Below are 23,810 nucleotides of genomic sequence, written 5' to 3'. Positions count from 1 at the left end.
CCCAGCCTGGCACTATGGACACATGCTCTTTCAGCATCAAACACAACTCCTCAAGCACACCAAGCACCTTCCCCGCACAGCTGGGGAGAAGATGCAGCACTCTGCTCCCTTCTTCTCCCCAGGGGTTCTTATGGGGCTTTGGTTTCCACGCAAGGTGCCTGCAAGGGTTGCCAAACAAAATTACTTAATGCAGCTCCAAAGCACTTCCCATCAGCACCGGCTGTGGCCTCCTGGGCACAGAGAGAAGGGATGCCAGCTTTCTTCTCAAAGTTCAACCTTCCTACCACCATCTTTAGAGGCAAATGTGCTGGTGCTGGCCCGAGACAAAGCAGAACGGTTGTGTGCCCAGCAGGGGATGCTGAAGGGTTCCTGTGAAAATCTCACAGTGTTGAGCAGGTCCAAGGCCTCGGTGAGGGGTGACAGGAGGACAGAAAGCACGTGCAAAGGCAGAATGAACTGAACCCTGCAAAGCACTGTGCTCTACCCAGGCCTATTCACCCTCTGTGCTAATAAGCTTCCTCCGAGTAATGCTGATGGAAGCAAATGTGTGTGCCTTGAAGCTGCTGCCACGAGTAATAGTGAAGGAGGGCACTGCCAGCCCCTTAACACTGGTCTAACGCTCACAGCGAGGCCTCTGCCGCTCGCAGTTCCTATGACAATGCCAATCCTCCTGGAGATTTGCTGAAGATCATGCAGCTTTTGAGTAATTTTAATTTAAATAAGTAAACAAGAGAGCTTTTGTCAATATTCCCCAAGCAAGCAGCAGCAACAGAACAGTGACACGCTGCAAAACGAGCGCGCTCCCTTTCCAAGGCAGTTTGCCAGAAAGAGCTCCCAAAACAAACACCAGGAATGGCTCTGTCTCATTAGGAGGTACCAAAGGAACAAAAAATCAGCTGAAACAAAAGGCTATAATATCGATGTCTAATTTACCTTAATTTCAGGGACTGTTATCCTCGTTTCTGGATTTTTATCAAGCATGCGTAGGATCAGATCCTTGAGCTCGTCACTTATCTGTGCTCTGAGAAAATAAAACAGCAATGTACAGTTAACAAGAGAAGCGTAAATGCTCAGGGTATGCATAGCCCTTCCTGCAGTTACTTGTCAGACAATCTTCTCTGATCAGAAGGTATTTTCTCCGCAAACTGGCCCAAGAAAGGAAGGTCTAGGTGGCTTGGTGCCTTCTCAGGCATCATGGTCACTGCTAAGGGGTTCAGGTCTCCTGTTCTGCCTGCTAACATGGCTGCAGGCTCTCAAAAGGCAGGGCAAGGGATCAGGCAAACGGATTTAAGGACATTTTTAAAGACAGCACATTATTGGGGAATTTCAGAGGACAGATTCTGTGAAAACAAAGCGTTGTGGAAGGCAGAACTGGAGTTGGGAAGGCACAACCTGATCTGCAGAACCTGCACCATGAGCTACTATGTGCTGGGACTGGAATGTCAAATGGGGACCTTTCTTCCCAGCTAAGCGTGCAGGTTGTTGGTTAAATTGCTTCCACGAACACTGACGGCAACCAGTTTGGTAACTCAGTATTTCCTACTTTATAGCTCAGCCTTGGGATATCAAAATAGGGAATGAACAGATGTGACTTGGAGAGAGAAATGCATCTGAGTTTTTAGGACCATTTCTAAGAGTAAATGACAGACTGCCTGAACCCAGAAGCCACCCCTATTCTCAAAAAGCCCTTGGTCCTACTGTCTCTCCTGCAGTCTTTCTTATCCAAAGACTTTGCTGACTTCTGTTGTTAGTGATGCAGGCGACGTTTTTAAACACACGCAGTCTGTATGATCAAAGTGCTACTGACATAAAATGCCAGCATATGACAGAAGTACATTAGGCTGTTGAAGGTCTGTATCACAAATGACTTGCAGGGAGAAGGGATCTGGCAGCATGAAATGCCATTCCCCAGCAGGGCTGGATTTCAGTGCTACCATCAGATTCAAAACACTGATGAGAACCAGGTGCTGTGCCCACCTCCTCCGTGCCTTCCTCAAGAAGAAGAAAGAATAAACTACCATAAACCTAAATGAAGGCCAAATCACAGTAAGGGATATTTTAGTTTGATGGAAACAGAGCTGCTGTTTAATAATTTATGAAAACTTTATGTGCACTTGGGCTACGGCATCCTTAACAAACAACCCCAAGGGAACACTGCTCGTTCGGTGGGAAAGGGCAGAAGGTGGGTACAATATAGCCCAGACAAGGAGAACAGCAGGATGAGTCCTGAGAGACTTCCCATGTCCTCGGCTGCACCTCAAGTGACAATTTAGGTGGGAATGGGAAAAGCTGTGCTGCTTGAGATGAGATCCAGGCACAGAGGAGCAGCCACGGAGGGCGGCAGTGCCTGTAGCAGGTTGGAATAAACAGGCTCCGCATGGAGACGACAGTGCGACGGTGTTTGTAAAACACTTAACAGCAGACCTGTGCCAAAACAGCAACAGCTTAACAGCAACGTAAGGTTATATTTTAAGATTATATAATCACCTAACGGGTTTGGTTACCAGACTGATTTCTACGCAACAGGATTGATGCCACAAGGAAAAGCCCCGTGAACAAGATCACCGAGTCCCAGGTGGGTTATAGGTAGGTAATGGGCTGCCTTACCTTGCTTCTGTTTTCCCTTCTCTCCGTTTTGCCAGGGTGCACGTTGTACCCAACAGCACTCTTCCTTTGAAGAGCATGTGTTATCTGGAATTTGTCAGAATTTGTCCTGTAACAGCTCTCAGGAAGATGCCAGGCACCACAGAGCTCAGCACCTAGCTGGGAGGGTTGCCAACCCCGTACATCGTTTTGCAGGGTGCCCACAGGCACCAAGGGCAGAGAACATTGTCCTGAACTTCAGCACCTCACCAGCAGGAACGAGGCACAGCTTCTGGCTCTCTCAATACATGCCTGGACAGAAACTTCTCCAGCTTGCTTTTAGCGGTGCCAGGATCATCAGGGTGTGAGCTGTAGCTAACCCCATTCACCCTGTGTCATGCCGAGGACTGACAGAAGTGAATGAGAACTCTGGAGCAGTAAATATTTATCCCCGTGTCTCTAAGGGAAGGGAAGGGAAGGGACGACAACACGGGTACAGTCAGCTTCATCTCTGTCCTGTGGGTTGTCAGGAAACAGGCAATGAATTTCCACGGGCTGTCTGCACAAAGGAACGTGGCTTTTGTAGCCATGGTGAAATAAATCGCAACCAAAATATTCCTAACCGTAACGAGGTGCTAATTCCATGGGAGGTCAGGCTGGATTCAGTCCAGCGAATTCCAGCCCTACGCGCCTCCGCGTTGTTGCCTTTATCTAACAAATAGATGCGGCTCAGACAGGCGACAACACCCAGCAACTCTGCTATCCAACAGCCTAATGGGGGTGGAGTTTGTTTTTAGATGGAGAGCAGGTCGCTGAGAAATCCAAATAAATCACACGGCCAAATTATCGCTGGAGAAAAAGTCTGAATGAAGAAAGCGTTCTTCGCACAACCCCGTTAGTCCATTAAATGTTAATAGCTTGCTGCACAGACAGACGGGCAGTTACTTGTAAGCTGGCTGCTAACCCGAACACACGACGGCTGAGAGGACGGGCACTCCGCCAGCACCCCAGCAAGCAAGAGGGCTGCCAGAGAAACAAACTTTTTTTTTTTTGGTGCTAGTGTTGTTAAGACAAAGTGCAGCCCCGGCTGCAGACCAACGGGTGGGAACGCAGCGACGTGGCACGACTTGCCTTCGTGCTCTCGGGGCCTGGAGCCTGGTTTCCTGCAAAACCTCACCAACAGCACCGGGCTGCCAGAATTGCTCCGTACCAATGACTGGGGCTCGTGTTTGCCACCAGACAAGTGGCCAGGCCTTGAGGCCACGGGTCCCTAGGGGCAGAGGGGTACTGCCCAGTCTTCAGCTCCATCAGCCTGAGGGGAGACGGCTCCCCTGAGCTACCTGCAGTGCCTGTGCCTTAGTGCAGAGGTAATTAACACAGACCTGGGCTGTGAGTCATCCAGCCAGAGCAGATGTCTAAAATAGGACAGCCTACATGGCCATTTCCCTCCGCACACTCAGAAGGGAGCCTGGGACTGCTGAGGCAGGGGCCCAGCCCCTCACTGTAGGTGTCTAAAAATTCAGTATCTTGCAAATCATTCACGTAACAGCTAGTGGCTATTTGCACATTATCTGGGGCCGTCTGCAAACATCCCTCCCTCCCTCCCTAATACCAGATGTGCCTTTCGTTAGAGTTTTAATTCCTTCATGCTTGTTTTAAATTAAGTAATTTTATCTCCAATTTTTTATTAGAATGAACTCTTAGGTCAAGAAGGTCAAATGCTCTTTGCCTGACTACTGTGCTGACTTGGGAAGGAATACAAGAAATCCAGCTTTGGCTACTTCATCTGATAGTGAACAGCAGAAGCAAATTAATCACTAACAGAGTGCCCAGTGATGGAGGAAATGCCAAGGAGTGGCCAATGCATTAAGAGGAAGGTGTGGTGTCTCAGCGGCATGGACTGAGCACACACCAAGTGTAGTCACCTCCTGCCATGCTCATCTGACAAGACCCCAAACACTCACCCCTTGCTGCCTTGGCGCCTGTAAGGCTTTGACAGCAGTGGTGGCACAGAACTCATGTGAAGGACCCAGGAGAACACAAAGAACCCCACCTGCCTTCGTCTGCCCCTCTGTGGTGACCCACCGGTCACCCGCTTTTATGCTGCACAGCGAGCAAGGCTGAAGTTTATTTTACAGCACCTGAGGAAAGTTTACTTACTCTTCTGGAAACTCCACAGGCTTGTTCTTGATCCTGTTATGAAGACCTAGAATATATTCATCTATAAAAGGGCACTGCAAAACAAACAAAAGATTTTCCTGTTGTCACAGATCTTGGCACCACATCAGTGTTTGTCGTTCATGCAGCAGAAGTGCACTCTCTGTGTGCGCTACCTGGACTTGACACAGAGATGTAAATAAGTAAAACCTCTCCTCGCACAAATCGATTTTTTCATTAAAAAAAAAAAATGCAGAAGAGCAGCAGAGGGACCTAACAGATCCAGAACCCAACTGTGACACTGACACCGCCTCCATCCAGCCTAGCATGCAACAATGAACTGCTCGTTTTCCTTTTCTCTGCTCCACTTTTTCTACCCATAAAATGGAAATACTGATACTGTGTGGCCTGCATGACAAACATCATTTGGAGCTAGGTATTATTATTAGAACAACCGTTTTCCATTGTAAATTCAGATATATGGGTTCAGAGCATAGGTCTCATCATCATGTTTTTGTTTGTGTCCAACGTTTTAAAAGCAAACAAACATCTAGAGCTACCTTCTGGCTCTTACTACCCGTCAAAGCAGGCAGCACTGATGGGCAGTTACCTGAATACTGTGGGGTCTGTAGGGACAGCATATTCACAGGCCCTATGAACGTCTACATCAAACTGAAGGAGAAAGAGCAGTATTTTTTTTAGGATGCTGACACACTCTTTCCCATCCTGCCTGGCCAGAGTAAATTATGAAATATAAAATAGGTATGAAATGTACAATATTTACTGGACAGGATCACGTGGAACAGAAATGGATCTTTGGGCTTGGTTTTACATTCCCTTTTTCCTTCCTCCAATGCTCTGCACATAGTTAAGTAATATAATCACAGATTATATCAGAATATAAAAACAACGTTAAACACTTTCACCTCAGGATTTGGCCCAAATAAGACATTACAGACACAGCTCAGAGAACATTTTCCACCCTGGCTTAGTTCAGCAGTACCACACCAGCAATGGAGATAGTTCTGCCTCTGTTGCCTTCTCCAGGCACTTCTTACCCCTGAGCTGAATGCTTTCTGCCTGTGTGGTGTGATCTGCTGTGGTCCTTGCTTGGACAGGAGGTTCAGTAACCTACCTGCATATGGACACCACACACACCTGCCTTGCTGCTCGTCCTGGGAGCGAGCGGGTGGGATTGGGAGCTTCTGACCACCGGAGAGGGGAAGGCCATTACAGAACATGCAATTTGGCAAAGCCAAACCAGGCTCCATCTGGCCCAACACAGCTCTGGCAGACAAAGCTTCCTGTAATCTGTTTTGCTGAAGTGCTCCGCAGTGGCTTGGGATTAAATTTATGCCTCCCTCCATGCCTTATCTGGCTTCTTTCTGAACACAGGCAATGCAGACAGTCCTCCACAAACCGCCGTTTGTGCTACCAGTGCTGCTCAGGGCTTGTAGCACTAACTACTGCTCTGAGTTAAGGGGGCAGCTCTAGAAGCCCTTTCTCACAGACAGTGTGATTTGGGAAAACTGGAGCTTGCAGAAAGTAGGGCTTTGCTTCTAATATTTGCCTTTATTTGGAAAGGAATGAGTCAAAAGACAGACAGGCAGGCACTGCCAGGCAGGGCCAGGAGCATCTGAAAGCCAGCTTACCTTCCCGTAAACAAAGCAGTACAGGGTAATCCCCATGGCCCATACATCAAGTGCCTGAAAGAGAGCAAGGGCAGGCAGTAAATTAGATGCAACCCAGAGATGATCTAAACGGGCTGGATTTTCCCACTGACTCACAGAAGATTATTTGTACATGTTTAGCTTTTTCTATGTTTAATCTTATTGCACAGAGTCTCTCAGAAATTGGAGAGACTGGAAACAGGAGATATGACACTTCAAGGCTGAACCTCAATGAGGAGCTGAACATCAAGTCTTCTTCCAGGCAAAAAAACCACTAACAAAACAAAACAAACCAAACCAACAAAAAAACACACAAACAAAGCAAAAAGCCCAAAATCAAACCACTGGCCCCTATTCCCACATCTGCATCACAGCATTCACCAGCGCTCCTCACTTTCAGGGTACCAAGACATGATCTTGGTGCCCAGCAACCCCCTGTGAATCTTGACTGTTTTGGTAAGGAACGGGGAGTTTTGGCCTTTCCTCTTTGGGCAGGGAATGGGTCCTGCTGGACTCAAACCTGCCTCCTGTCTCGACAAGGGTGTGCAAAGTCCATCTACCTGCTGCACTGAACAACTGACTTGAGTTTTGCCTAAACTGAGCACAGAATTAGAGCTTTGATTAACTTAATAACAACCCCAATCTGCACCACAGTCCCTGGGTGGACAACACACAAAGGGTGCAGGCGTGGTGCTGCCCTCTGTGCCATGGCTGAGGGGTCCCAAGAAGTGCTGGCTGCGAGCAGAGACCTACCTTTCCACTGAAACTTTTGCCAGTGTCTGAAATGGCCTCTGGTGCCATGAAGGCTGGTGTCCCTGCTGTGCTGGAGAGCTGGGCATCATTCCCTTCAAACTGATTACTGACTCCAAAATCCGCGATTTTGACGTGCCCATCGTCTCCTAAGAGCAAGTTGGAAGGCTTGATGTCCCGGTGAATGATCTTCTGGTAGTGCACTAAAAAAGAGACAGCAATCTGGTCTGCAACAGCAGCTGACATATCCACAGGAAACCTTTCCAGGAGGGTGCAAATAGAAGTGCAGGCCCACACATCCCTGAAAGGTGCTGCTATGTAGGCAAAAATAATGTACCACAAATGCCATTTCCTATAGCCATTCCTTTCTAGCACCTCGCTGGGATGTACACCAGAGCAGGACGCTCAGAGAAATACATCTGTCACCAGCAATCGTACAAAAAAACCACACATGAGCCCAGAAACAACCCAAGCAGTGGCACAGAGCAGAGCAGTTAGAGAAGCAAACTGTTCAAACCTTGCAGATTTGTGTGGCTTCATTGGAGCAGATGATGGGCCGGGCAGCCTGCAGTATTAAAGACTGATGGGCTCCAGACAGAGAGGTTAATTTTCAATTCACTTAATTCAAAACTGCGGTGCCGTAAAGCTAAGCAAAAGGAGCAGAACCACAGGCAGAATGAAACAGACCCGGAGGAGATATTTAGGCAAAATATGACAACTGGCAGCCAAGCACCAAGGCTAGACAACTCAGAAATCAAGGGGTGTCTCCAGGTCAAAAGATACCTCTGAGCACGGAGCAATCCTCAGCTGCTTCGTGCCAGCACGCCAGAAATGGCAGGTTCTCTCTAGCCATGCTTTGTAGTGGGACAAGCACATAAACTTCAATATTTTAAAAAAATTTTTTTTTCATCATCCCAAATCACTACTGCACTCTGGACACATTCACACCCAGACCCATGGCCAAAGCTCTACCACGGAGCCCTTCCTAAGCAAAGGCTGTTCCGTGTCTGCCTCTCGCTCTATAGGGCTGCCTAAAAGACTCCAGCTCTGTCCCAGCTTCAGGAGGTCAACTGCGGGCACCAGCGGAACTGCTTGTACATCCAAAATGAAATAAACCCTTGCAAAGAGCTTGGAGGCCGAGACACACTGAAAATGAAAAAAAAAAAAAATCCCTCTCATTACAAGCTATCTGGGAAGCAATATTGCAGCTGCAATAAAGCCATGTCTGGGCTGCTGGGGGAAGACACAGCGGGGAGTTGCAGGGAAGTGGCTACTTCTTATGAACATAGAGAGCAAATTTAAACCAGAAAAATCTTACAGAACATGAAATGGCCCCAAAAGCAGAAGTGCAGAAAACACAGGAGACTTTACAGAACAGGAAAAGAAATGCTCTAGTCTTTACCACCTTTCCCAGGAGAACAGGACCCTGCAGCCTCCCTTCTCCCCCAGCCTCAATTCCCATTTTCACATTTCCTTTGTCAAATCCAGCAGGTTTGGTTTCACACCTCCCCATAAGCGTTTTTTGTATCTTGTAGGAACCATGCAATTGGGTGGGGGGAAATGCTGGCCTAACCCTTCTGTGGCTTACAAAGCTGGCCAGCACACTGCCACAAAAGCAGCCTGCCCTCCAGAGCACTCCAGCTTGTGTTTTAGGAGCGTGAATTAACTTCCCCTAACTGTTCTGCTCTTCCCAAGGCAGCTTCCAGCAGCCACGTCTGGGGAGGGGAAGGCACACTTACAGACCTTCTGCAAGGACCTCTTCCGAGTTTGAAGCACTGCTGATAGGTGCCATCCCTGGCACACGACAGAGAGCCTCAAAGACATGCAGAGATCTGCATATATATCACCTTCATATAACTCATCCGGGCGGCACACCGAGGCTGGAAGGGCAAGATTTCAAACGTGCTACGTTAAGCAGCGTGCCACGGCTGGAGGACTCGCCAGCAGCACGCACACCCGCAGGTTCAGTGGGCTGCTCCATCCCCTAAGAGCTGATCTCGAGCCGCAGCAGAAGAAAGCTCGCTGGAGAGCCTCAGCTAACAGCATTGGTGGCTACAGCCTCTTCCAGATGTGCAGCCGCTATGTGTCTGTGCTGTGACGTGAGCCAGTTAGCGTTGTAACAGCCTGGCTAGACAGCCAGGATAAACACCGAACACCCTGTAACAGCAGCAATTACGAGGAGACATCTGCTGTGCAGCACGGCTGGTGGCAGGCTGACATTTCGTTATGGTAATAGAGGGAGAGCAAGAAAAAGAGAAAACGGGGAGGGGGGGAAGCGACGTTTCCCTTCAGGAAATGGTGAGCTGTCTTTCACGGAGGCGTCTGGGTGAAGGCTGCTAAGGAACATGCCTGGTACCACAGAGCTGAGCTTCCCAACACCTCTAAATGACCACAAAAACGTATGGACCATACAAGCTCATCCCTGGAGCTAAGTCTGAAAATGCAAGGAGTTACGCTAGGGAAGCAGGTACTCCGAAATTTTCATTATTTTCCTCCCCCCGTACTATTTCTCTCATAAAACGCCTTCCCTGCCTTTGTGCAGCCCAATGAAAGCAGGTGTGGGCTGTCTGCCAGGTGCTCTGCGCTTGTTCAGTGCCCACCTCGGTCTGGGCACTGCAGCAATACGGACGTTGAACGAAGAGCTGGGAAGCCCAACCTCTGCAAAAACCAAAGCAGGCGAACACGAGGGGCAACGAACATTTGTGCCTTCCAGAGCAGAACCTCCATGTGCTTGTCGTGAGCTTTAGGGACAGGGACAGTCTGACCTGGACTGCTTAGAGGAGGAAAGCGGTGCAAGTGCCTCTAGCAGGGAAGCCCAGGCCGTGCCTACAGAAGTCAGCCTGACACGTCCCAGGGCTCTGCAATGCAGCGTCAGTAACCCCGGCACACGATTTAAAGAGCAGCAAACTGCGATGGGAAGGCGATGGGCGCAGAGGGGAAGTGGTGGCCGGGTTAGGAACGGCGATGCAGGGAGCAGGGCCCAACCCAACCCACAGCACGCTGCTTCGCCGTGCAGTGTCAGTGACAGCAATGCAGGCCTCGTGCCAGCTGGCCTGAAAAACTTGAGCTATCCACACATCCTCTCTGCTGTCTGGCTGCCTTGTGCAGGGTAAGAGCCATGAAGAGAGAGGGGCAGAAATTGTGCACCAAGAACCAGCTGCTGTAAATGAATGAGGCTCCATCACACCTACAAACATGAAGAGCATCAGCTCACATCTGCCAGGAAATAATTTGGTATGGAGCTGCTAACCTGATGAAGGCAACTTAAAATCCCTTTTCCGCTCTGAAGAAGCACAATTCTCAAAGTCTCTGGCAGTTTACAGCAGTGCCGGCTGAAGGCAGAGCAGCCACACCACGGGATGTCCCTGCGGGGACACAGGCACTGCTGCTACACAACGTGAGAGGAGCCTGGGGTTGTCTGGCCAGAAAGGTCCTTATTAAACCGGTGTGATCCCTGTTTCCAGTACAGCACGCAGAGGAAACAGCGGCGTTATCCCTGCAGAACTGCAGACGGAGAGCTACGCACCTCAGAAATAAAACCCAAGAAATACCAGTGCCCTCCGGACTGCCAGTAACGGCACAGAAGGGACAACGCTGCGAGGAGCACGCCGCTCGCTGAGCCACCTTCGGGCTGCTGAAAGCCACAGTCAGACAAAATAGAGTGAAAAGCAACCCCCAGCACAAGTAAACCCTCTCATTTCACCAGCCTGAGGTGTCTGGGAGCAACTTTCCCCCCTTGCAGATGTAAGAGCAGCAGGGCTGAAAGGCAGCCTCATTAAAACTGCTGTTTAGTGTCACTGGAGCGCAGGACCGCAGACCCCAGGAGCACACCACTTGTCTCGGTCCTTGGCATCAAGGACATGTTTTGACATAGCCGGAAGCAAGCAGAAGCTGGGCTGCATCGGGCACAGTGCGGAAGAAAAAGCAGTCTCAACATCTAAATAAAAATCCCAAACGTGCTTTAAAGGAACGTAGCTTTGATTATCAGCTTTGCTGATAACTGTACTGCTGCACCTACACTTGCTCCATGAGAGTTTGGGGATTATTTATTTGTTTATTTTTTAAATCAGCCCAGGACCTCCCCTTCCTTGGGAACTGGGAATCCCTCAGCTGATCCTATTCCTCCAAGAGGGAACTGCCAGCTACTGTGTTCTGCCCCAAGACGCCTGCTCCAGCAGCGCACTGGTTTCTTTGCTTGCAGTGTTACAGGAACGGTCCCAAAGCAGGCAGAAGGCAGCTCTGGCGCGACTGCGCTCTGAGCCGGGGGTGCTGGCTGCATGTGGCCGGTGTAAGGACCATCCCGCTGCTGCTCCCCACCACGCCACATACCATGCACAAGGGGGACACCAACAGCCAAAATACACCAGTTCCCACGTCCAGGTCCTCATCTGCATCCTTCCCGAAGCTGAAATCGATGCAGAACTGGTGAAAGCAGAGAGCTTCACTGAAGTCACTTCGACAAACTGATGAAACCGTCCCCGTCGTTGCTGTTGTCTGGAAATGATTTTGCTCTTAAAAGCAGAGGTCAGCAGCTCGCTGGACCAACTTCCCTAAGCTCCAGGATGCCCTGCACTTGCTGTGCTGACAGACCCAATTCAAAAAATAAATCAATACCGCTTCCTAATGAAAATGAAACAATGTAAGATATTACAGAGCCCTCAGGCCAGAGGCTGATTCTGGAGCACTCTGTTACATTTGGTTTCATTAGACCCATCCTTCACTTCCGTGGAAAGGTAACAGTATTTCAGGCCTATTTGCATCTGGACAGCAATCCCATGGATTTGTAGAGCATCTCCTAGGCAAAGATCCCAAAGTGCATTAGAAATACCTGTCTGCTAAGCCTCACAGAGCAGGCACGACAGGGGAGGGAGCATGCACTGCACTTCCACCACAGCTTGTGTTAGCAAGCCTGGCCACACAAGCCCAAAGCTGGACTTGGCCAAACCCTAGAGCCCCAGGGAGCTCAAAGGTACCAGAAATCACTCCTAGAAGTCTAACCTGGAAAGCAGAAGCAGCAAAAAAGCAGCCAGGGCTTCCTGAAAAGGTGCCTGTGACCTGCGGCTGGTCCTCGCAGGAGACCCTGTCCCAGGATGGATTCTCTGCAAGCCTCCCCAGCTGCACCTGCATTACTCAAAGCCTTCCAACAGTTTCAGCCAGCCTGCACCCACCTCTCCCTAAATTTTATCAGCCCCACAAACACGGTATCTCACTTTGGTCCTATACCACAAGAAAAAATTCCTTCAAGAGGCTGCTGCAGCTGCCTGGTTGTACTCTGCCATCAGACGGCTCCAAGCCTGCAAGAGCTCTGGGTGCTGAACCTCCAGGGAGTGAATCTGTACTTCCAGGCTACAAAACATGCCCTGTTAGGGCACGGTTTTGGTACGTGCTGAGCATCATCTCCATGAAAAGCCAGCGGGTGACGTGGGAACGGTGTTAAAGGAAAGCAGAGGCTTATGTGTCTCTGAACTGGGTGAGCATCCCTGCAGAACTAAACCTGCACTCGTCAGGGCCAGTAACAACAAAACGAAAATCCCGCAGAAGCCCATCACTGCGAGCGTCATCACCGCTGTTAACGGGCACACTGCCCCCGGGAGGCTCCCACCACCCAGCTGCACCCCGGCCTCTCCAGAAGGCACTGGGCAGGGCCGAGGTCCTGCAGCCTCCCGGCCATAACCCACAGCGCGTGGGCCAGAGGTACTGCAGCACCTGCACCAAAAGGCAGCAGGAGGGCAAACCCTCGGCGGCTGTGGTACAGCAGATGGGGCAGGGGAAAGGGGCGGATTTTGGAGAGGATTTCTGCTGCTGGGCCAGCTGGCTCCGATCTGCGTGCACAGCACGTGGCCCTGCCTGGGCTCTCTGCAGGCCTCCTGCCACTCTGCCACCCTGCTCCATCACCGCTCATTAGCAAATGAGCAAATCTTTCTGCTGAGCAAATCATCTCTTTCTGCTCACTCCCTTTGCTGCCTTTGGTGGGACAAGCCAGCTTTTTTTTTTTTTTGCAACACACAAGAAATGCTCCTCGTTTCCAGATACCGCAGGCTATTCAGAGACTAAACAGGCTGTCCTTTTATTTCAGAAGCAAATACCTGGGACCTGCCTGCCTATAAACAGCCAGGGAAGACCAGGAGGAAGCAGAGACAGCAGCTCTGTGAAAAGAGAAATAAGAGATTGTCCCCTGGCCCTTTTTATAAAAGGTGCCTTTCACTGCATTTCCTTCTGGAAACCTCAGGGCTCCAGCACATTCATACTAAGTTGCTAAAAGCCCATTTAAAAATTATATATATATAAAACTTTGCAATGCACTGACACATCCTGCAATTTACTGAGGCTGATGCTGAATTATACTTGATTAAAAACAGAATCCCGTTCCCATCCAAGGGCAAAAGCAACCCATATGGTGCTACTGCAGAATCTGCTTAGTATTACGCTCACATCACTCCTGTAGCAAAGAAATGATTTAACACCCTCCCAAGGAAACTGCTGCACCACCATCCAGAGTCTAAACCAGAGGCTGCTCTTTGAGGCAAGCCTCTCTGCTTGCCTGCAGTGCTCCTCGTTGAGCCAGGGGAATGGATGCAGTGGGCTGTTTCCTTCCCCCGCTCAGCTCATTCCAGGGGTCTTGGCCGGGGGCTAAGGTGAGGATCCTGGGTCTGATTTTCTCTATTCACCACTTTCCACTGTCCTCTTGCTGCATCCATCCCTCCTCTGTCACTTGAATGTGTTGCTGGCCAAGGCCTTTCAGTAGAGCCTGCTGGAAGGATGAGTCCCACTGCCTTACCGGTTTGAGGGAGGGATCCTCAGCCTTCCCAGCTGGGACAGCGTGTTACGGAGTCACTCAGGCTGCCTTCTACACCTCTCCTCTAACCACACGAGCACGCCATGGTCACAGAGGACACACGCAGCTTCCTGCTGTGGCTACACACGTGCCAGTGTTCAAGGGACCACTGGGAACATCACAAGCGGGGTACATGCAGTGAGTCACGCCAAAACACCCCGCAGAGCCTGTACCCTGGGCTGCTGCTAACCCCAAGCACAACTGTTTATGTAACTGCATCAAACAACAAATTGCCCAACCTTCACAACAGGTTCTAGCACATCTCTGATCTCCTCCGCCAGCTAATTACTCTTACATGCTTGATGAGCACTATGTATCAACAACACATATATTAAAAGGTTGTTGTTTGTTTGTATCTAGACAGAGCTCCCCTGTCCATGACAAAACACAAACCAGTCCCCCTCCTGGTGCTGTCACTCACAACACCCAGCACCCTGCAGCTGGAGCTGCAGTCAGAAGCTCCCCCTCGACACACTGCATACGAAGGGGGGACCAACCTGTGGAGGCACCACGCAGGAACGGGGAGGGAGCAGGTCCCCAGCTCACACACGGAAGGAGGCACAGCTGGGTTAAGCAGCTCGCTGGGAAGTCACAGGAGAGCACAACAGGTTGGGAACCCACCTGAGCTCCATCATGGATTTGTGACAGAACAAATCTCTGCTGAGCCTTGCCAACACAAGGCCTGAGGAGCTCACCCCTGCCAAGAGCCAAACAGACCAAATCCACCTACACCACTGCTGCCTGATAGCCCCTACCTCTGGCTCATGTTGCAGACGATATCCTTCAGAAGAGAGAAGCCTGTGCTGGCTTGGCTGTTGATTTATTTGCTTAACTTTCCTTTTAAAACAATGGAAATTATACTCACAGATTGATGATTGAGTAGATTAAAGTCTTATCTCAGGACAGGCAGCTTTGATCAGCGTGTCAGGCGTCTCGTTATTGCTCCAGGCCTAGCACACTGGGACTGGAGCTTCCCAGGCATTTGTATGGGTGTGCAGCAGAGAACTGATCCTGGAAAGGTAACTTCCCGATGCCTCTAGCTGTGTATGCAACCCTCCCTTGAACCCAGTAGCTCATACAGATGAGACAAGCATTCCTCTGCACACAGGACCGGAACTGCTACCCTTAGCTTCCCTAGGCACAGTCGCAGTAGGGAAATTGTGCTTTTTCTACAGAACGTGGGAGAAAATATTTTTTTCTTCCCTTCAGGCACGCTGACAGCAATTGCTTCAGCTTCTCATGAGGCAGACAAAGTAATGAGCTTGCAGCTAAATAGCAGAAGGGATGGCCTCTGTACTTCATCTTGACTATGCGAGTCAGCAGGGTTTTCCCCTGGGTCAAGCTTGCGTGCTTGCTCTGTGCTAAGTGGCTGCTCCTGGCTATTGTCAGGGCTGGGCTCAGACAGACCTTTTGTTTGCTTATTCTTATGCCTCACTAAACAAAAGGCTCTTACTAAATAAAACTACTCCTACCCCAGTCCTGAACCCAAACTGGGATACCCCTGGCATACCCCTCATCACTTCTCCTGGGAGAGGCTCCTCCCCCGTACCTCTCCTGCAGCTCAGCGTCCATCTCCCACCGCTGGAGAAGAGTTTCAGGTGTCTGCTCCTCGTGTTGAACCAACTGTCTGCTCACAACAAGAAAAACACTTCTTGCCAACAGACAGCAGCCTAACAATGGCAGAAAACCCTCCCGTTACACGCTTCACCTGGTACTGGCTTCCACTGGTCACCTGCCAGAGCACAGCGGCGTCACGCCAAACACGCCGGCACTTCAGCGAACGCATTTACCGTGCAGTTATTAAATACCAGTCACCCCGAGTCAGTCCAGAAGGAAACTTCACTCCCTTCAAGAAGTCCAACCTGTATTTGGATATCACCACCGCCAAGATATCAGGAGCAAAAGAGTAAGCAGAGCACAGCAGAACACCCGTCTTTGTCCAGAAAACTGTAGGCTTTAATGGGGGGGAGGGAGATATGAAATCCTACGGTTAGTATTTTCAGCCACGTTTACTGTAGAAAACAACTCTGAAATACTGTAGTGCCGTCATTAATAAGGCCTGGGGGGCTCAGGATCGCCAGCTTTTCCTAATGGACACTCAAGGGATGGAAGGACACTTGATTTTGCAACAATGGTACAGATGAAGACTCTGCAGCCCCGAAAAGACACCCCTGATGTAAGATGTGATGGAGGTCTATAAAACCAGGGGGGCATGGGCAGGGTGAGATTGTTTCTGTTCACTCCCGACATCTGCTGAAACCTGCAGGACCAGACTCAGACCCAGAAAGGGACTGCTTCCCACAGCATGTAAACAGGTAGCAGATGCTGGAGATTTACACAAGCTTAAAAAGGGACTGAACTCATTAGTGGAAAAAAACATCAGAGGCTATTAGATAAAAAGACGATCTCTGGCCGAGGAAATGCCTGAGCCACGGGTGCTGAAGCCCAGCCGTACGCCTGCCTGGCGGAGCATGGGTCTGGCTGCAAGGCACCTCGGCTGACCCCATACAGCTGCCCGGCCCTGCAGAGAGCATCCCACTCGCCGTCCAGCTTTTGGGATTGACTCCTGCTGTGGCTGCTGACTCCTCCAGTGACTCCTCACCTCCCAGCACATCCATTCCTGCTGAGTGTCATTGGGAAAGCGATATTTGCCTTTCCAGGAGGGAGACTGAAGCTTAAATAACCCCAGATAAGCACTACGAGAGGCAAGTTACAAGAGGGAAGGGAGGTAACTGCACGTATCCACAATTCAGAGCCACTTACACACATGCTTTACTTAATGACACGGATAATCCAGCAAAACTTTTCTACCCAAAACACTTAAGTACGTTCTTAAATTACCACTCCAGGGGCACTTACAACACACTGCCTCCACACTGCGTGCGGATGCATTCAACACCCTTGGTACTGGGAAAGTCTTGCAAGCAGGAGGAGAAGCACTTTCTTCTCTGGGCCCGTTTCACTAGGATGTGAATTAAGTGTGCACGTGCCTAAATGACTGCTGAAGCAGTCTGCACAGAGCACAGGTTTAGGACACAAACACAACAGGTGAGCTGGTAATGTTACCACACTTCAGCTTAAAAAATTTTCCCAGCAGTTTAGGGACCAGAGGAAGGGATACTCTGACGTGGGCACACCGCCCCTCCTCTCAGGCCTGGTCTCTTGCCTCTCTTTCTTGATCATTCAATGAGGCTGAGACTGTGTTTATAACCAGAGTGCACTTCCTAGCATTAAACTTACTAAAAATGGAAACCCAGAGAAAAGCAGCTGATAAAGCAAGGTGGCACTGTGCCACCCCAGGCTGAGGGGCTTTCCCAAGAAGCATGAAGCTGCTCGGGGCATCCCTCCCTGCCTATTAGCCTACGCCAGACTTTCCACCTGCTCTCATCACGCTGACCAGTCTCCCTCCAAATGCTTCTCCCCAGGGCTGCTGAACGCACAGGCGAGCATCATGAGAAGCCTGCTCCCTGCAGACACGCAGTGACTGTGCGCCACCCCCTGTAGTTTTGAAGTCCAGCGCACATTTCCCACCTGCGTGGCCTCTGCAGCCACTTCCCTGCACCACACACGGCCTGGATTAACTCAGGCTCCGACAGGAAGCCACTTTGCAGCTTCTAATTTAATAAAACCCAGCCAGCAAGGATGCATTTGCTGCTGTGACGACTGCGAGCTTCTAGCAGCTGCATGGTTATCGACTCTCCCAAATTACCTAACAATTATGTATGCTTACATTAAAATTACCTTGCAATCTCTAGATTGCCTGGCAACACTTCTCCTTCAGCGTGCACAAACAGTGCACTTTCCCCCTGTAATTACACAATAATTGCCATGCATTTATCCAGCAGTTCTGACACAACATCATTTTTAACTTTCATTTGCTAATAAAATAAGTGCTTACTCAATAGCCCAAAATGAAGCATCCCATTGTTCCTGTTGCTGTGAGTGCTTGGGCATCCTATAATTTATTGTCCAGATCCATCCTCTCTGCTGAAGGAAACACAAACTTTTTTTGGCTTGTCTTCTAAACTAAACTTTCTTCTGGTGCCAGCAGGCGCCAGCAGCATCCAGCACAGCAGAGCCTGGATCTCCCTGCTGAGGCACACAGGTTCTGCTACAGTGTGAATACTGATGAGAATAAAAAAGCTGCAGTCTTTGCCCTTCAAACTCTACTGCAAAGCAGTCCTGAGCTTCCCATTCCCATTCATATATACGTTTCTGCTGACTTCCTGGGGTGACCTGACTGCTTATGGCAGCTTTCAGCACATGGAAGCTTCTGGACAGTCACAGAAGAGCAGCGATTGCATTGCCACCCACCGGCTGGTCCCCTCCCGGTGAGGTCAGACAAACAAAATGAGGTGGTGTTGCGTCTCGGCGTGGGAATGGACCAGCATCCTGCAAACCGCCCTCCTCTGCTTTGGCAAGGTTCATCATGCTCATCTTGTTCTCTGCAGGTGTTTGAAACCTGCTGAACACTTTAATGAAAGCCTTGGGAAAGCGAGGGGCTCACTCCGACTCTGGGGAACTGCTGAGCTTGCAGGGGCCACCTGAGATTTGGCAGAACGAAGGCAGACATGGCCCAAGGCACTACGGCAGCACAGACTGTTCCTTTTATGTTCGACGCAGCTGCATGCCGGCTCTTTGAAAGCACATTTGAAATAATTCCCTCTTATTCGTGAGAGAAACAAGTATTTACTGAGGTTGAGCCAGCTAAAAAACCTCTCACCTTGAACTACACCGGGATGCAGCACAGCTCTCTGTCTCGCAAGTGGCTGACCCTTCACGCTTCGCATGCTGCTCCTTGACTGGGGATGACAACTGCTTGATTAAATGGCCTTGTCCCTCCCTGCTAGCTGCCCTGACTTCAGATTTGCCTCCAAAATCATGCACCCGCACTGTCAAAGTAAGCCAGATTTTTCAGTCGCCATGTCTGAGAGATGCCAAGCTAACCTACACCAGCCTCAGGGAACCGGGCACAGCACAACTACCCCTGCTGTCAGGTCAGCGCAGCAATAACCCGTGCATGGTGTAGTAAAGCTGCTGGAGCAGAGCTGAGGATGCAGCCCCCTAAAGCAGGGGCCCACCCACCCCAACACCCTGTCTCCTGCCAGGGTCAGTAGCTGGGAGAAAAGCATTATGAAGACAGATGCAAAGCGTACAGTACCCGCGTTCCCAGTGGCAAACTGCCTGCATTCTCCTATATAACAGCCCTCGATTCTCCTTTCTTCTACAGAGTTGTCTCATCTTTTCTGAGCCCATTCCGTTCTGGCACTTGCCATCTCATCTAGCAATAAATGTCACAGTTTAATTACCCGCTGTATGAAAGAGTAATTCCTTCTGTTTTCAACTTCCTACCTAATTATTTTGTTTGCTACCCCTCGGTTCTTCCGTCAGAGAAGATTCATTCCGTGTTCACCTCTTCCCTGACACACAGGATTTTATATGCCTCTGCCGTACGTATCCTGTGATAATTATCAAAACTGAAGAGCTTTAATCTCACCCCTCTGTACAGGATCATCCCGATCACCCTTTCTGTGCTATTCTCAGCTCTAGAGAGCGGTTTGCGAGACAGGCTGAGCACAACCGTACACAGCATTCAAGATATTCCCTGCTCGTATCTAAGAGCTCTTACAGATCCAAACAACTGCATAATGATATTTTCTGTTTTCTTCTTTATTTCATTCCCAATAATTCCCCAAACCTGTTGACTGTCACTAAGTAATGGGCTGGCATTTCCAAGAGAACTCTCCAGAATGAAGACCGAGTGAGAACAGCTCATTTAGAGCCTGTCACGACGTACATATTTTCAGTGCTGTTTCTCTCCCTCATAGATTACCCTGCGTTCAGCAACATGGATTTTTATCTGCCATTTTACCATACCAGCACTCGCTATCACGGCATCTTCCTGCCAGTTAGCTCTAACAATGACTATCCTCAACAAGGAGGTATCGTCACCAGCCTCCCATATTGCACTCCATCCGTCATTAGGAACATATTGAGCAACCCAGACCACGTTACAGATTCAGATTTAACTGCACTAGTGACCTTTCTCCACTGTGTACCCACTTTCCTGATCATCTGTCCAGTTATTAATCCATAAGAGGTCTGCCAACCAAGACGACTTAGTTTCTTCTGACCGGATCTGTTAACAGAAGCTCATAAAGCTGCTTGGTAATTCAAGTGTATTGTAGTGACAGGATCACCTTATCTACATTGGTGCTGACTCCTCTGGGAAACTAACAGATCTGAGAGGCAAGAATTCCCTCTGAAAAAGCTGTATTGACTCTTCCTCCTCACATTCAGCCATCCAACCACAGCCAATTCTTTAGTCCACCGATGTTCAGAGAAACCAGTCAATGGTGAGATCATTGAACACTGTGGAAAGCCACCTACGCCCTGCGACCCACAACCCCCTGGGTGGTACGGATGTGTCCTGCACCCATAACTGCCCAGCTCTGCTGCACGTGCTACTTGCAGAGGCCTATCTTATAGAAAAGAAAGCTCCCGGCAACTTAATGGGCATCCTCCCACTGCAGGCACAGGTCACAAGAGAAGCCCAGACACAAACCCCACAAATTATTGATTTGTTCCAGCTGAAGCTACTGACTCAGCCCATGTCACTACAAATGCCTCTTTCCTAGCACTGCCATTGCTTTCAAAGACTCTCTCCAAGAAGAGATAAAAAGAGGAAAAAAGCAAGCCACTGTTTTCCTAATGTCCTTTCCAAGGAGTGCCTGTTCCTGGCATCAGCGATACAGCCTGATAAACCCGAGCTGAGCAGGGCCACCAGCTGTCACGTACAATTAGAGGGGACGTTGCTGGCTCGTTTGACAGCCCACTGGTGCTGAGAGGTTTCTCTCCAGGCAAACAGGAGGCTGACCCACACGCTCTGTGAAGCGCTGTCAGTGGTGGTGGTACTCACAGTACTCGATGCCCAGGACGATGTCTCGGAAGTAGAGCCGGGCCTGGTCCTCGCTGAACGGCTGCTCGCTTGGTACCTCCATGACAGGCCTGTTGGAAAGAGGGAGAGGCACTAAGCGCTTTGTAAATGGCAATGGATAGGGGTTCTCATGTCACTCTGCATCATTGCGGCCCCACCGCTGAGGGGTGGGCTCCCAGCAGGTCCAGGATCAAGGTCCAGGAGAGGTGCCTCCACTTCAGACCCTTAGGGAGCTCTGAGGGTTCCTGGGACTCGGAGGGGCCATTGGGATTTTCCCCCACACTGCGCTACCGAGGGGACCCGCTTCCACCAGCACTGAGTGCTTCGGCCTCCTTCCCTAGGGGCTGAGGTTCGTAGTGACCCCTAATCCCTGCCGACAGCACCAGGAGCTAGATGCACTGGGAACGTCACAGCTACAGCTCCTTCAGAGCAGTGCAGTGACCCAGAGCAGAGGTGTAGCCACCCGTTCTGGATGCTGTGACGCGCAGACTAGTGAGCTGGACTAGGGGTGAGCGGTGGCTTTGCACAGCCCTGCATCAGCGTGAGCCACGAGGTCCTCACTACCCCCAGGATTAACTGCTGGTTACCAGCTTCTCCCCTTCCCTTGGGGCGTGCCCACTGCTCAGAGATGCACATCCTCTCCTCTAGAAGCCCCTCTTCTGCCTGACCCACAGAAAGCTGAGGGCAAAGAAGCTGTACGAGCCGGTCAGCATCTTCTGCTCCCCAGCAGACGAACAGCAGGAGCTAAGGGCTTCACTGCACGGCGGGGTTAATTCTGCTCAGCAGCTTTACCCCGGACCTCGCATCTGGACACATGCCCACTGAGCAGGCTAGATTTAAGCGAGCGCTCCTGAGACACTGCCCTTGCACATCAAACCCTGGCCAAGAACAACCCATCACCAAAAACAGGCTCTGGGGCTCTTCCCCTCGGCAAGCAGCAGAAAAACCTGCAGGCAGCATTCCTCTCTTCCCCCCTGCTGCCGTTTGGTAGACGACCATCTCCAATTTGCAGTTCTCTAACCACTGCCTCCCCTCCCTCCTCATGCACATTTTTCTGCTGGTAATGTGAGCGGCAGGACTGGCAGAGCCGCTAATGGGGTCTAATTGTCTTCTGCTAGGGGCGGGCAGGCTGCGCTCGGCCAGGCAGCACCTTCCCTGGTCCCGGCCTCGGCTGATCACAGGAGGTTTTTTCTCCCCCTCTCCTCCAGGCGAGTCATCAGCCTGGTCACCAGGGAGACTGGGAGCCTCTCAGCAGCAACCTGCCGGAGCTGGCAGCGTGCGGGAGCCTTGTTCACAGGGCTGGAGAGTGAAATAAGCCCTTGGGGAATCTCCCCCACCCTACACTCAGCAATCCCAACCTTGCTGTGACTGCAGAGCTGCGGACCCAGCCCAGGTGCAGCAAAAAGTGGTGAGGAGACTCCCACTGCCGTATCCCTGCTCCTGCTACGGAAATGTGCTACCAGAATAGCCTCCTGTGACAGAGTCATGCTGGGGGCAAAGTAAGGCAGCAGGTGGCAAGCGAATGTTGTTGGAACTTCCTAGCCCTTCCTAGTCAGAGGAAGATGGGGCTGCTACCCCAGTACAGTATGCCCTAAAAAAGCTTTTCTCCCAGGCATCTAATAGGGATGTGGCACCGCATTTATGTTCTGGAGCAAAGCCTGACACCAGGGCATTTCCTCCGAGCCCATTACAACCCGCCGCATCCCCCCAGGCTGGAATGGTGCGAAGGCAACTGCAGCTGGGTCGTCTCCTCTCACCTGCCTGCTGGCAGCGGTTTGCCCCACTGTGCAGATCGAAATCTCCATTTCACCCAGGAAGCTAACAGTGAACACCAAAAATTTCAACACAAGGGATCCCAGGAGGACTACTTACCCTTTCCTTAGGAGGTCAAACACTGCAAGGAAGCAAATCAAACCATGAATGAATCACAGAAGAGAGAACTAGGCTTATTCATTTTTTAGCACCTATAAAAACACATCCATTCCCATACCTGCTAAATCAATTTATCTCCCTCACCTTTCTTTCTTCCCACATGACAAGGACACCAGGGGATGCAAAATGAAAATATTCATCTCTTCAAAGACAAATATCCCCACCTCCTGCCAGCTCCACGCAGGGAGACGGCGGGTGCTAATTTACCAACCACACTTCTGCTGTTCCCGGTGTCAGCCCTTGCTGGTTTGAGTCCTGCCTCGTTCGGTACCTCCGGGAAGGGTGTTTGGTGTGATATTTCTGCTAAATTGCTGATACCAAATGAGATGCTGTAAGAACACATTGCTCCATTTCAGCTGTGTCAATCAGCAGCACAGCTACACTGCTATCAGAGAGGTAAATGCTCCCTGGCAGGTGCAATTGCAGAGGATTTATTGGCATGAGTTGAGGCTTGTAGGGCATGTGAGTTTGTGTGTCTGAGCAGGGGGGTTAAATGGGGACTTGCCCCAGCCCTGGGTGTTCTTCTGGTCCTTTGGCAGCAATTACTGGGGTTTTACCAAGTACTGCTTGGTAGCAATGCTAGGATATGAAGCAACTTGCAGAAAAACAAGGAAGATGTTTGAGGTCTCCTAGCCCCAGGCTGGGCCCCTTTGCTCCCTCAGAAGGGGAACGTTCCTCTGCAGCCCCTGACATCTCCGCTACCGAAAAGCTGGGGTACAAAACCAGAGGGAGCATGACAGCAGCGGTGATGGGAACAATGCTTTGGGAACCAGCTGGAAGCCTTCCTCTGCCCCCTTCTACAAACTAAAGCAGACACTTAATGTCACTCAGCTCCTGCCCTGCAAAAGCCAGACACACCCAGCACCACACTAGGGCTGCATCCATATCCGAAAAAGCACAGCCTGCTCCCATTAAAGGTCCTGGCGCCAGGCGTGTAGGGTGTAGC

At 50.4% G+C, this 23,810-nt stretch overlaps 1 protein-coding gene across 1 annotated transcript in view; it reads right to left on the bottom strand.

The window, feature by feature from the left end:
- Positions 1 to 23,810, bottom strand: part of CAMKK1 (calcium/calmodulin dependent protein kinase kinase 1) — a 54,939-nt gene that overhangs the window by 10,202 nt on the left and 20,927 nt on the right. Inside the window, exons 7-14 of the mRNA XM_035559168.1 lie at positions 22,805 to 22,826; positions 20,911 to 21,003; positions 17,648 to 17,668; positions 8,277 to 8,302; positions 7,164 to 7,363; positions 6,393 to 6,446; positions 4,744 to 4,817; positions 934 to 1,021 (exon numbers count right to left, since the gene is read on the bottom strand). Of these exons, the coding sequence (XP_035415061.1) occupies positions 934 to 1,021; positions 4,744 to 4,817; positions 6,393 to 6,446; positions 7,164 to 7,363; positions 8,277 to 8,302; positions 17,648 to 17,668; positions 20,911 to 21,003; positions 22,805 to 22,826 (578 nt within the window). The remainder of the gene's footprint in view (positions 1 to 933; positions 1,022 to 4,743; positions 4,818 to 6,392; positions 6,447 to 7,163; positions 7,364 to 8,276; positions 8,303 to 17,647; positions 17,669 to 20,910; positions 21,004 to 22,804; positions 22,827 to 23,810) is intronic.

Source organism: Cygnus atratus, chromosome 20, assembly GCF_013377495.2.
Source record: "Cygnus atratus isolate AKBS03 ecotype Queensland, Australia chromosome 20, CAtr_DNAZoo_HiC_assembly, whole genome shotgun sequence".
NCBI lineage: Eukaryota > Metazoa > Chordata > Aves > Anseriformes > Anatidae > Cygnus > Cygnus atratus.
The sequence above is the reverse complement of the archived record's forward strand: the minus strand, read 5'-3'. Positions and strand labels throughout refer to the sequence as shown.